General features: G+C 45.0%; 1 protein-coding gene across 7 annotated transcripts in view; it reads left to right on the top strand.

Moving 5' to 3' along the window:
• The window catches only part of foxp2 (forkhead box P2), a 104,577-nt gene that overhangs the window by 73,189 nt on the left and 18,080 nt on the right, over window positions 1-13,308 (top strand). For all 7 annotated transcript variants that reach the window (XM_028954583.1, XM_028954586.1, XM_028954585.1 and 4 more), the window contains 4 exons: window positions 2,875-3,046; window positions 3,892-4,105; window positions 6,013-6,117; window positions 12,822-12,909. In XM_028954583.1, the coding sequence (XP_028810416.1) occupies window positions 2,875-3,046; window positions 3,892-4,105; window positions 6,013-6,117; window positions 12,822-12,909 (579 nt within the window). The remainder of the gene's footprint in view (window positions 1-2,874; window positions 3,047-3,891; window positions 4,106-6,012; window positions 6,118-12,821; window positions 12,910-13,308) is intronic.

The raw sequence follows: 13,308 nt of genomic DNA, 5'->3' as shown, positions 1-13,308 counted from the left end.
AGCAGATGCAGCAGATTCTCCAGCAGCAGGTTCTGTCCCCGCAGCAGCTACAGGCCCTGCTGCAACAGCAGCAGGCAGTCATGCTACAGCAGGTATAGTGGACACACACACAAATATGTCCAAGAACAGCAAACAGATGACTAGTTCAATATAACCCCAAAAAATAGCTATATTCTGCATATATAAGAAATGTATTGACACACTTGCATATTGATGTCATTGATTTTTAATTGATAGTTAACTGTAGGATCCCAAAATACGTACAATCTGTAGTGATGGTTTCAAATTATTAAGAACCTGCTTATCTAAAGTGAACTTTTTCTGCTTAAATCTGTAAGCACCCATCCATTGCTTCGTGTTTACTTTCAGATCAGTGTACGTATTAATTATTGTCTATATTGGGTAGCATAGTAAAGTCCTTGATGAATTGTTTTCACTTCACCACAGCGCTTGTGTTACAGATGTCCTCCCCAAAGTTCTGAAGAAAAGAGCTGTGCTCATATTTTAACTAGCATGTCTCTTTTCTTAGAGTAGCACTATGTGTGTTAAAGGCATTAATTCACTGTGATGAATCTGGATCCCCAGTGAGCTGCACTCATGTTTAAATTTCCTGTCGGGGTGTCTGGCAAAAAAAATATATGCTAGTATGATTGATTAGCCCTCTTTTGCTAATGTGTGGGACCATTTTAAAAGGCCATATGGAAAAGCAATGGAAAACATGCAGGGTTGTGTCACATACAGAATCCAGATTATTTTTGTATCCAGGATTAAATGTTAGAAGTCAAACATTCAAAGAAGAAAAGAATTGTGAGCACGTGTTCTTTAGCTAAATGACCTGATACAAATTCTAAAATTACTTAATAAATAAAGAAGCCACTGGTAATAATTAATGCAACCATAATTTGATCAACATTATATTTACAGAATCTCACACTCTATCGCTTTGTTTCTCTCCACAGCAACATCTGCAGGAGTTTTATAAAAAGCAGCAGGAGCAGCTGCACCTGCAGCTCTTACAGCAGCAGCAACCAGGCAAACAAGCGAAAGAGGTGAGCTCCTCATCCGTCAGGGTGCTGTCAAGCCTTCAGCAGCCTGCCACAGGGTGACAGGCTGGGCCGGCTGGTCCCATGCACCTTGATTTGCAGTTGGCATCCTAGTGCAATCGCAGGCTGTTGCCCATCTCTATGCCAACAGAATTGCCTATAAACTGCTTATAAACTCCATAGCCATCTTAAAATGTTTAATTTCAGAACCATAACACTTAGTTAACATAATTAACCATTTAAAACAGGCATTTGTGACATTTCGTGCTGGATATGAAGAGATGGTAATGGAGATGGTAATCTCTCAGTGGTGAGAATTTGGAAGATGGGTTAATGAATCTGTTAAACAGCAGCAGAAACAGAACACGAAGAGCATTCGATGACAAAAGCGGCAAGGCTGATTATTCTCCCAACTGGGGCAAGGCAGCGTGGGGGGTCCTCCCTGGGAGGGCGGCGTAGTTTTACCCTAACATTAAGGAGCCTCCCGTTTGGAGAGGGGTGTGAGGGTCCATTCATTAACGAAGCGCTCCTATGAGCTTGAGACGGCGAGCGGAAGCGACTTAGCACCGTGACGTGCTCATAAAGTCACTGTGACCGGACGCCAGTCCTCGGCTCTCTCTATCTGTCAGATACAGGGGAGAAACGAGAAGAGGGAAAAGGCACAGCAAGGGAACAAATCCAACCACAAAACGTGCGGAATAGAATTTTGTTCAGGGCCCCCGCCATCAAATATGGAGATAGAAATTGCTCCCTTATTTCGCCCGAGACGGCAGGCCAAATCCACCTGACTCGCGCCATTATGCAAGTCTGTTTTCCCACTGAGGCGCATCAACAAGTTCTCAGCGCCCCCCTCGCCAACCCTGTCCCGCTCGAGGAAGAAAAGAGGCAGACCCCTCCTTCACGGTGACTCCGTCACTCTGTGCGGGCGCAAAGCCGCGCATGGAGGTAAACATAATGCAAGACGGTAGCAGTCAGTGAGGTGGGTGGCGGCGAGAGAACGTTAAGCAGGCCCGGTCTGCAGGCGGCCCCGCATCCAAGTCGGCTAATGGACCACTAGAGACCACCTTTCCCCAAACTGCCGAGAAGCACATCTTCAAATGAGATAATGAAAGGGTGGGCTTTCCTCCACAGCAACTACAAACGACCCGGAGAGGCGTACAACCGCGCCCCACAATATCCCTGTTAACAACGTTTAAAGCCCTAACTTTACTACTCGTGCAATTTATGTCCTTATTTTTCTGTCAGTGACGTTTTAACGGGCAGATCCTGTTGCCAGGCTCCAGTCGCCATGGCGGCCGCTGCTGTTTTCCTTGCCCGCCTCTGCTGGCTGCCGCTGCTGCAGTTGTTGTTGTTGTTGTTGTTGTTGTTGTTTGCTCCGGCTTATGCAAGAGGCAGACTCCGCAGGCAGTAAACAGGGTTGGGGGGGGGGGCTGTGTTTGGTGGTACGGTCTGAAGTCGGGTGGGGTGCAGCGAGCGATAAATCTCCCTGCGCGGCTCCATAATCCGTAATCGACCATTAGGAAGGCAGAGCAATTAACTGTGTGTGTGGTGGTGGTGGTGGTGGTGGTGTGCATGGTGTGGGTGACTTGGGGGGAGGGGATTACTCGGTCTTTTAATATCATACGGTGCTCCAGACTCCAGAGCAGCCCACAAACCTCTCCATCAGGTCTTCTCATTCGGGTGTGTGTATGTGCGTGGCTGCAAACAAACAGGCCCTGCCTCTCCTTCCCTTTTTTTTGTCGTAGAAGGTCATAGCGAATCAGGCAGCGGTGCGCCTTTTCCACCCCGTTTTGTCTCACGCGTGTCATTTTTGTGCGCCTCCTCGCTATAGCAACAACAGCAGCACCAGCAGCTCGCCGCGCAGCAGCTCGTCTTCCAGCAGCAGCTCCTACAGATGCAGCAGCTCCAGCAGCAGCAGCACCTCCTCAACATGCAGAGACAGGGCCTGCTGCCCCTGCCCCCGGGACAGGCCGCCCTGCCCGGCCAGACCCTGCAACCGCCAGGTAAGAGGGGCGTCGATCAGCACCACACCGGCCCTTCAATATCTCTCTCTCTCTCTCTCTCTCTTCCTCGCTCTCTCATATCTCCTCTCCTCCTTCCCTCCCCTGCTTGTTGCTGTACGAGGGGGCTCCTCTGAAAGCTGCTTCAGCACGTGACCAATCCTGTGGCTGCGTGTCTCTCTCTCTCTCTCTCTCTCGCTCACTCACTCTGCCTCCTCTCCTTGCCTCCTTCCCTCCCCTGCCTGTTGTTGTTGTTGTTTACAGCTTCACACTAAGCAGGGCAGAGCAGGAGGAAGGAAGAAGGGCCGTTGCCATTTGCTTTTTTTTCTCTGTCTCCCCACGAAACGAACACTTGGTGCTCGCCGCAGGCTTTTACCAAAATGGCGATGACGATTGTGGAATGACCACTAATTACGACCAGCGCGACGCTGAGACCAAGGGACGCTCTTTTGTTTGTTTTTTATTTATCGTTGCCGGATTAATATCAGTTAGCTGCATTGTTCTGTTGACATAGCGCAAAAGGTAGCACGGGCCGCATTTAGCGTTGTCAGCCATGTCAATTTGGAAGAACTGAGGAAGAGCTTTGAGCGTTACATGGTCAGGAGGACGTCTTGATAGGTTTACATGAGCCCAGTGTTCTTGGCTTCTTTGTGAAACTTGCGATTGGTTTTTGTGATGAATCGTATTGGCACAACAAGGAACCATCTTTATTTTTGAACCAAGACAGAAAAGTTTGCACCAGATTAGGATTACACTGAAGAACCTAAAGTTCAAGAACCTGGTGATCCTCAGAGGTTCTCGACAAATACATGGGATTGGCTGACCATTTCTTCTGGTGTTTTCTCAAGCTGGCCTGAGCCCAGCCGAGCTGCAGCAGCTGTGGAAGGACGTGACCGGCAACCACAACATGGAGGACAACGGCATGAAGCACAGCGGCCTGGACCTCACCACTACCAACTCCTCCTCGACTACCTCCTCTACCACTTCCAAAGCATCGCCGCCCATCTCCCATCACTCCATCTCTAACGGACAGTCGTCAGCACTCAGCGCCAGAAGAGAAAGGTACCAGAGCCACATGTACACACTCACTCACACCTAATGTGAACAAATCCACATATAGAGACACAAACAGGCAAAGAGCAGTAGCTTCAATCTCCATGCTCTAAGTTGTATGCTAGTGTAGTGTCAAAGCATTTAGATAAACGAAAAGATAAAAAAAACAACAAGAAACACAAGCTTTAATGTTGAGATTTTGGCTTCCTCATATCTGCTTTAGATATCCAGTGTCTCAAGTAACTAAAAAAATTACCTACAATCAAAAAAAACATAAACATTTAGAGCTTTTATCAGACACCCTTATCCAGGGCGACTTACAATCAGTAGTTACAGGGATGGTCCCCCTGGAGACACTCAGGGTTAAGTGTGTTGCTCAGGGACACGAGGCAGTAGATGGGATTTGAACCTGGGTCTTCTGGTTCATAGGCGAGTGTGTTACCCACTAGGCTACTACCACCCTACCACCCACAAATGACAAAACTGTAGATTTCGTTGCACACATGTAGAAGTTCAAAGGCATAATGTGAATATGTAGTTGCCCACAGTTACACATACTACACATATGATACATACACACAGTCGCAGACAAATGGTGCACCGTGTTTCTTTTTCATGTAACAACCCAGCAAATGTACGAAGACAAAGTGTTTGTCCCCGTTTAGTACAAGAGAGCATTTTTTTGTGTCTTGTTTGTTTGTTCTTTAGTTTGTTAATGTCTCTGTTATAATAGTTAAAAACAGTCAAAGCTTCCCTTGGGAGCTGGTGCTACTGAACACATTTTGTTTGCGCCGTATCAAAAGGAGTGTCGGCGCTTGCTAGGCTCGGCAGCGGGGAGAAAGCAAAAGGTAACCCTCGCTGTACATTAAGTATTTAGCGCCTTGTGCTCGCGTTTGAAGATTACCTCTTCTCGGCAGCCTGTCACGTAAACAGAATACATGATGGCGGCGTGGCGGCTTTTAGAATGTTTATCCCTATGATGGCCCTTTCATACGCCGGCAGTGGCAGTGTAGAGACAACACCCCTCGCGTTATCAGTTATCTGATCCATGCATAATTGAAAGACCCCCCACCGCTCGCCCATCCCGTTCCGTGATATAACAAGTACGTCGTATCAGTGGAGGCTTCGGTGGTGGTGCTGGTGGTGGTGGATGTGTGGTGTAATTGGTTTCAAGTAGATGCTATCTGCCAAAGGCAACCAAAAACCCTCCTTGCAAAACATGTCTTTAGAAGCAGGCATGGCTGCCAAGGAGCGCGATGGAAATAAATAAGGAGAGGGGCGGGCGGGATGCTTTTATCTGTTAGCATCCCCTTGGGCTTGTGGCTTCTCATAATGATCGAACAAGGGGAATTGTCAAAGGAAGCTGCTTACTAACACCTCGCTGATCGATGCTGGGCTGCGGGGAGGCGGCGTAAAACAGTGTGAATGAATGAGACGAGACGAGCCCAACCACGGCGAGCCTAAAGGTTAAACTGTCAGTTCTAATATGAAAGCCCGTCCTGCCTAGGTCAGCACTCAATTCAGAGCTTTCAGTGTAAAGTATGCTGCAGCTGCTGAGTAAATGTACATGCAGAAGTAAATGATTGCATTTTATAATCATATATCCAGAATATTGCAGTGGAAAAAATTACACTGGTCCCAACACTCTCACTTTCATACCAGTTGCCAGATCCCCAGATCACAAAAGAGATGCCTACAACTTGGTCTTTATTAATTTTTTTTTTCCTCACACTTAACTCACACTGAATGAGGTCACCGGGACATCCAGCCCTCCTCTGTAATTGGATACCCAAAGTGATGAGCAGTACAAAGTCAGCTTGACCCGGGGTTGACCCAGTTACGTAACCTGGAGGGTGCTGGTGGCCTAAAGAGCTTTTATGACGAATCTCATGCCTGTTTTTCCATCTTTTTCACAGCTCTTTGCATGAGGAAACTGGGGCTTCACACTCGCTGTATGGCCATGGGGTGTGCAAGTGGCCTGGCTGCGAGAGCATCTGTGAGGACTTCGGACAGTTTTTGAAGTAGGTGTTAAAAAGTCAGTTGTTGGACTCCTACAATATTGTTTTAACTTAGAAGTTATTGGACTTTTTTCACTACTGTTGCCGTACATGCATTTATCTGTAAAGTTTGATGAGGTAAGTTTAATAAGAGACAGTGATATTAAGATTAATTTAACTTTCATTCTGTTGGCTCTAGGGTGTTGTATAATATGAAATTATACTTTTAGCATAAATCACAGCATTAGTATCACCCAGAATGATCCGTATTATAATTTTAGTCATAATCACGCTTCCCTAGTTGATGCCCATTCTAAGTTGCCTAGTTGCCAACAGTCAGCCTTAGGCCTTGAGAAACTTCATTAGCAGAAAGAGCTAATAAGCAGAGCAACAGTCTCCCCAGGAGCAGCCTTTACTATTCCCAACTTTCTACCTCTAAAACTTTTCAAATCAAACACAAATTCGTCTGCCACTAAGCAGAGGTTAAGCAGCGGTTAGCCTTCTATTAGCAGAGAATGGCTTCTTGTTAGGGTGCCCTGAAACAAAACTGTTTCAGATATGTCTGACATGACAGTCTGAGGGGTGGCGGAAATGTGTTAAAAAGCTAACAACATATACAGATGGTGGTGGCGACAGCGGGGGAAGGTTGGCGGGAAGGCACATGACAATGGACACATTCAGTGTTGTCATGGTGCAGCCGGAAACTGGGTGAAACAACGCTTCATGCTCCATCAACAATTTAGCTAATTAGCTCATTTGTAATTGGCCCGCTTTGTTGCTGGAGATGTTAGCGGGGGACATCAAAGAAGAAGGTGTTTGCAACACTGTAGATTACAGGTTATCACGTTGCCACTCGCCAGAGAGTGCTGGGCGTGGGGAAAAGATGGAGGGGTGGGGGTGTGTGTCTAAGTTCATTTCATTTGAATATTCTAATTAGATTTGTAATTAACTGTGAAATAATGATCTTGCCATGTTATGTGGGTGTGAACGTTCATATCAGTTCACATGATTGCCATTGAAATTTGGGATGTTGTTCCTGCCATCTTCTTTCTTCTTTTTGGGTGGGGAATTTGTCCTGGAAAGACACCACTTATAAAGGCTAATTTTATCACTGCCGAGGTTAAACTGGAAGTTTACCAACACAGATTTTCCCTTTTGGCTTAATCACCAACTATTTTCTCGCTTACAGGCTTTAGTGCATTTGAATCGAACTCAGCTTCGTTTCCCCGTTGGTGTAGTTCATTTCGTGCGGTGTGAACACAGTAATCGCACTCAGGTGTGCATTAAAAAAACACATCCACACCAAGACCCACAGAGGTGGTGTCGATTCAAATCAAATCGCGAACTTACTTTTGTTGTTCCCACGACTATACATCTGACCAATCAGCAGAGAGAAAGTTCACGCGTGATTTGAAGCAACGCGTTTGGTTCACTTGGATTTTTCACTGTGTGAAAGGAAACCGAACCAGGAGGACGTAAGGTGTGAAGGTGGAACCAGATGTCGGAATGCTTTAGAACATGGTCCACCTCCAGAATTAAATGTACTACATTAGAATTAATTGATACTCAAGGATCCCAACTCAGTATGCTACCTCAGCCCATGATGTGTGCAGTGTCAAAATATTTTCATCCATCACTTCTTTCATCGGGTGCTACTTTCGGAATGGCACCGCATGTTATTCATTAGCGGTTAAGAATGCAGCCCCGTAATCAGAAGGTTGCCGGTTCGAATCCCGATCCGCCAAGGTGCCACTGAGCAAAGCACCGTCCCCACACACTGCTCCCTGGGCGCCTGTCAGGGCTGCCCACTGCTCACTAAGGGTGATGGTTAAAAGCAGAGGACAAATTTGGTTGTGTGCACCGTGTGCTGTGCTGTGTATCATAATGAGCATAATGCTGGCCTTAGTGGTAGTGGTGGTAGGCTAGGGTGGTAGTAGATTATGAACCAGAAGACCCAGGTTCAAACCCCACTTATTACCATTGTGTCCCTGAGCAAGACACTTAACCCTAAGTAGCTCCAGGGGGGGACTGTCCCTGTAACTACTGATTGTAAGTTGCTCAGCATAAGGGCGCCTGATAAATGCTGTAAATGTAAATGTAGTGACAGTTTGAAAATAGTGCCCACTGTCCTTTATCTTCTAGTTTCAGCTGTACATAGGTGGCCTCAGCGTTACATACTGTAGGTTTTGTCCACCTACAGTATGTATCACTATAGGGCGTCCCTTTAAAAATGACAAAAATAATTGAAAAAATTTAGATTCAGGTAAGGCACACAGGTGCCTTAAATGGCTGACAGCTCCCACAGTTCAACGTCGAACCTTTACAACCGCTTCCTCTCTCCTTCTTTCGAGAGACAGATAGAAAGAGGGGGAAGGGGGGAGGGATCGGAACGGAATGTGACTGCACGTCGCTGCCTCCTCCAAGTCAGAGGCTTCATGTACCGTAACCCGCACATGAAAACAGACACCGACAAAAGACAACTGTGATCTGAGCGGCAGCGATGCCTGGTGTCTCTGTGCCTTGGAGGAGCTATTGTCGATGTCAGCCCGGGCCCTTTAATGTTCGGGGAGATGCCAGTCACTCGCACTGTGTAACAGCCCAGGTACACAGTCTTAAAAAAAAAAAAAAGCATTTACGTAAAACGGGATGTCAGGATCAGATGATACCTTTGATGGGATTGGGAGGGATGCAGTCAGAGCCGGGCGGCTGTTGCTGGGGGTTTGAGGCAGCACGGCACATTTAAGTTGATCTTTGTTGTGTCGTGGGAGAAACTTGTCAGGATCAGCAATTTAATAGCTCTTCAATGCGCTTTTTAAGTGTTGTTCTCACCTGGAGAGCTAGCCTCAAGGTTGGCTGGCGCTCTGTATTAACTCTGAAGTTCAAATGAAACCCCACATGCATGTGCATGTCTATGTGTGCATGCACACCACTTTAACACCGTTGGCTACATTTGCTATTTAAAACTTTTCACGTTTTTATTTTGTTACGACATCAAATCAAAATAGATTTTTTTTTTGCTAGAATTTAATATAAATGATTGAGGGAACCTGAACCCAGTATATTTCAGGTATTTAATAAATGTGTGATATGTGTGATTGTCATTGTGATACACAGCACAGCACACAACGAAATGTGTCCTCTGCTTTTAACCATCACCCTTAGTGAGCAGTGGGCAGCCATGACGGGCGCCCGGGGAGCAGGGTGTGGAGACGGTGCTTTGCTCAGTGGCACATCAATATATATTATAAATATATTTTGTGATCAACCACATGAAATTACTATAATGGCACATAGGTGAAGTAGATGAGTTACATCCAGGTTCTGAGGTTGAGTATCATTTGCAATGATCAAATTGTAATGCTAGACAACTGGGTCAAAGCATCTTGATCTTGTGGGATGTTCCCAATGTGTAGCTACCAGAAGTGAAAGACAGACTTGGGTCATGGGTTATAAAGAACAAAGACTAACATAGTTAATCTGGTCTGATCTCAAAAAGAGCTTAATGCAGGTCATGAAAAAAAGGTGATCCATGCTGACCCCTGTCCACTAAAAGCACTTACAATGAGTGTCAGTGTCAGACCTGGGCTATATATTTTTTTATATGTCCTTTAATGTATATTTTCTTTTCAGTACAAATATGATGAAACATGGAAAATACAGTTATTACTAATTCTCCAGTTGCATAGTACTTGAATGTTACACTACATTATACAGTGTGATACACGAGGGGTTTCTTGGGTGTGTTACAGGCTAATCTTTTTTTTCCCATGTAGTTTATCTTATCTTTCAAAAACCTAAAATAATACCAAAAAAAAATCTTGCTGCATGTTCTCACTGCCTGGGTCCTGTGTTTGTAAGTGTGTTATTATATAAAGTTTTCCAGCTGGCTGCCCCACTTCTCGCATTGATTTCTCACTCTTGCGCTGGGGAAGAGAGAGAAAACAGGATTGCTCTCACTGTCAGACCCTTCCCTGCTAACAGATTATAATGTACAACCACGCTGCTCAGGCATCCACCCCTCAGATGGAGCTTAGCGTCCCCCCATGGCAAATGCCATAGAGTACCTGTTCACTGCCACAAACCACAAATTTGCTGGTTAAAATGTATAGTACAAATTTAAATATATATGTAAGTCATTCCAAATTTTTGCCACACACAAGCATAAATGCCGTGGTAGCCACCAAGTGCTTAACCATAAAATATACACATGTGGACAAATTAACGTAATAAGTGCAGATCAAATCAATGTAGACAAAACAGATCATGCACTGACAAAGGCCGCATAGAAGACCGGTTTTGCTGAAATGCAGTAACCAATTAAACAATGGAATGAAGTGCATTTTGCAAATATATGGTAATATTTGGTAAATATTAGGTAAAAAAAACATTATGATATGAATATAAGACAGTTACAGAATGCCCATTGATTTTTTTTTTTTTTTTTTGCCATTTAAAATTCCAAGACTATTGCTTTAATTAAACCCACAAGGTATTTCTGGCCATATGTCTGCCGGGGAGACAGGACATTTGGATGTTAGTTATGTGCTGTTTCTGCTTTGTGTTTAAAGGCTGAAGCCATCACGTATGTCAGCACTGAGATGGGATCATAAGTAAACAGGCTGTAACTGCCAGCTCTCCATTCTCCCGCTGTTATATCTCCTCTGTGTCGCGGACCGGCCTTTTCTTACTGTCCTATCTGCAGTGCTATCTCTCAGGCCATTCTTCTCCCCCGTCTCTATTTCTGAGTGTCGGCACTCCCCATCAGTCTCCTCCTGCAGCCTCTCAGCATTGGCACTCGGCCCCCATCATGCCAAGCTATTCCCTCGCACAAAACAAAAATCAATATGCCTGTAAAGTGACCCATAAATTACGCGCGGCTCCTGAAATGTTTGTGCAAGGGCCCATCTTTGTGCTGGCGACCCCCCACCCCACCTCTTCGCTCATTTCACCTTACCTGTGTTTGAACTGGACTGGCTGCGCCCGTCTCATTAGGGGGATATTGGTGACGCCGAACAACCCCCCCCATCCATCCCCACTCCGAATCCCCCTTTATCTCTCTCTGTTGATCTCTCCTACCTTTTTCTTTTATCATGAACCTTTATTAATGCATAGAGTGGCGTGCTGTCGTCTGAATATTTCATATGCATGTAGTAATCATGGTGTAATCTATTTTACTAACTGGCCAGAGATGGAAGAGGAAAAGAAGAGAAAAGGGGAAAAACACCCATCCTACACTCATCTAAAAAAAAAGAAAAAAAAAGAATTGAAAGCCAGCTGAAAATAATAAGCTGTTGATAAGAGGATATCCTAATGAAGATTTCCTTTCATTCGGCAACAAGCTGGTCTTCGGGTTTCTTAGCCAAGCCTCATGGTCCTTTTGAAGCAGCTGCGACTTGTGACATCCGCCATACATCAAGTGCGTAAGATAGCATTATGAGCATTGAAATGAAAAGGGTATTTGCAACATTAGTTCCCCCCTGTTCCTGCGAGGGACGTGATTAAATGATTAATGAAATGCCCCTCTGCATGCGCATTCTGAAGCAGCAATTAAGCATGGACGGAAAGAGAGGGACCCACCAGTCCTTTTTTTTTCTTCTTTCCCATCCCATTTTTTACAGCCATCTCACTGTTGATTTATAATGGAGAATTTCAGAGCATTCGACATGAAACAGTTACAAAAGCATAAATGGTGAATGATGATTTTAAATGGGCACTTGCGTAATTGAAAGGTAGCGTGGCTATTGTGCCTACAAATGTCCTCGGCACTGATTGGCGACGTTTAAGGAAGGACTATGAATAAGTTGTTATTTTGAATATTGCACATAAACAATAGTCAGGCCGAAAAAATGAATAGGGGAAAAAATGCATGACTGTGTGTGTGTGTGTGTGTGTGTGTGTGTGTGTGTGTGTTTTTAAGCTCACACTAATGCACTGGAGGCAGTACTGTAAATGATCATTGAAGGGTCTGCAAGCTAACCTATAATTACAGGAAGGAAAGTGGCAGCTTTGGCATTTCATAAGCATGTCTCCTCAAAGCGCGCTTTGTGAGGTTTGTCACCAGCGATAATTTAGATAGAGGCTCATTACGGAACATCACAACACTTTAAAAAACCTTTTCGCCTCAATGCGTTTGCGGGGAATAAAGGTCTGCTTTAATGGCGAACCTCTTTTGTATCCTGCAGACAAAATCCAATCAAGACCAAAAAAAAAATAAAAAATCAGCGTTGACTGTTATTGCTGTCTGCAGTTTTTTTTTTTTTTTTACTCGTACTTTCTTTTTTTTTTCATCTATGCCATTATAATAAGATACATTTATTACGTTGCCTGAATAATCGCCTATTCTAAGAAGGCATTTTTAATGTTACTCAAGTTAAATTGCATTTATTGTTTTGGATAAATGAGGGAGACAATGCCATTTTTCTTTCTTCCTACGCCAACATCTTTTATCCTCCATAAGCTGCGGAGTCTTCGGCGGGATCTCTGCCTCTTTCTCTACAGTGGCCTCCATTGTAATGTAAAACACCGCCTTTCAGCGTCTCAGAAACAATGCGGGCAAATGGCGCGCGAGCATTAATACGATGATCGCGAGGAGACGTCTATTTTTAAAAATGGGAATTAAGATCATAACAGGCATGTAATTGAGGTGGTTGTGCCCCCCCCCCCCCACCCCCTCTTCACCAGCTTCCTTCCATTCACCGCTTTTCTCTTCTATCTCATTTTATTTTTAGGCACCTTAACAGCGAGCACGCACTGGACGACAGGAGCACAGCACAGTGCCGGGTCCAGATGCAGGTGGTACAGCAGCTGGAGATACAGGTACAAACACACGCTGCAACCAGTGACCCACCACACAACTTCATATGACATTAGCGAAAATAGCCATAGTGTGCATGCATACACACACACACACACTCATACACACACACACGTGTTTGTTGTTTTCTTTCGTTTAATGTAACCCATTATGACCGTTTTAATTGAACTAGGCCTCCGCTCACAACCCCCCACTCACCCCTCCCCCGTCCACCCTCACCAATTAATATGCATGCATCTCTGCTGGCCGCAGTTAATTAAATGCACTTTGCACCTGAAGGAAACTCACAAGGAGGGAACTATTTTCAGTAGGTGGGACGTGACCTTATTAAGGTGTCATGGCTGCCAGATAATGAGATTGAAGGACACTGGTCCGCGCCACCTTAGCAGCATCTTGTCGCA

Source organism: Denticeps clupeoides, chromosome 15 (genome assembly GCF_900700375.1).
Source record: "Denticeps clupeoides chromosome 15, fDenClu1.1, whole genome shotgun sequence".
Lineage (NCBI taxonomy): Eukaryota > Metazoa > Chordata > Actinopteri > Clupeiformes > Denticipitidae > Denticeps > Denticeps clupeoides.
The sequence above is the reverse complement of the archived record's forward strand: the minus strand, read 5'-3'. Positions and strand labels throughout refer to the sequence as shown.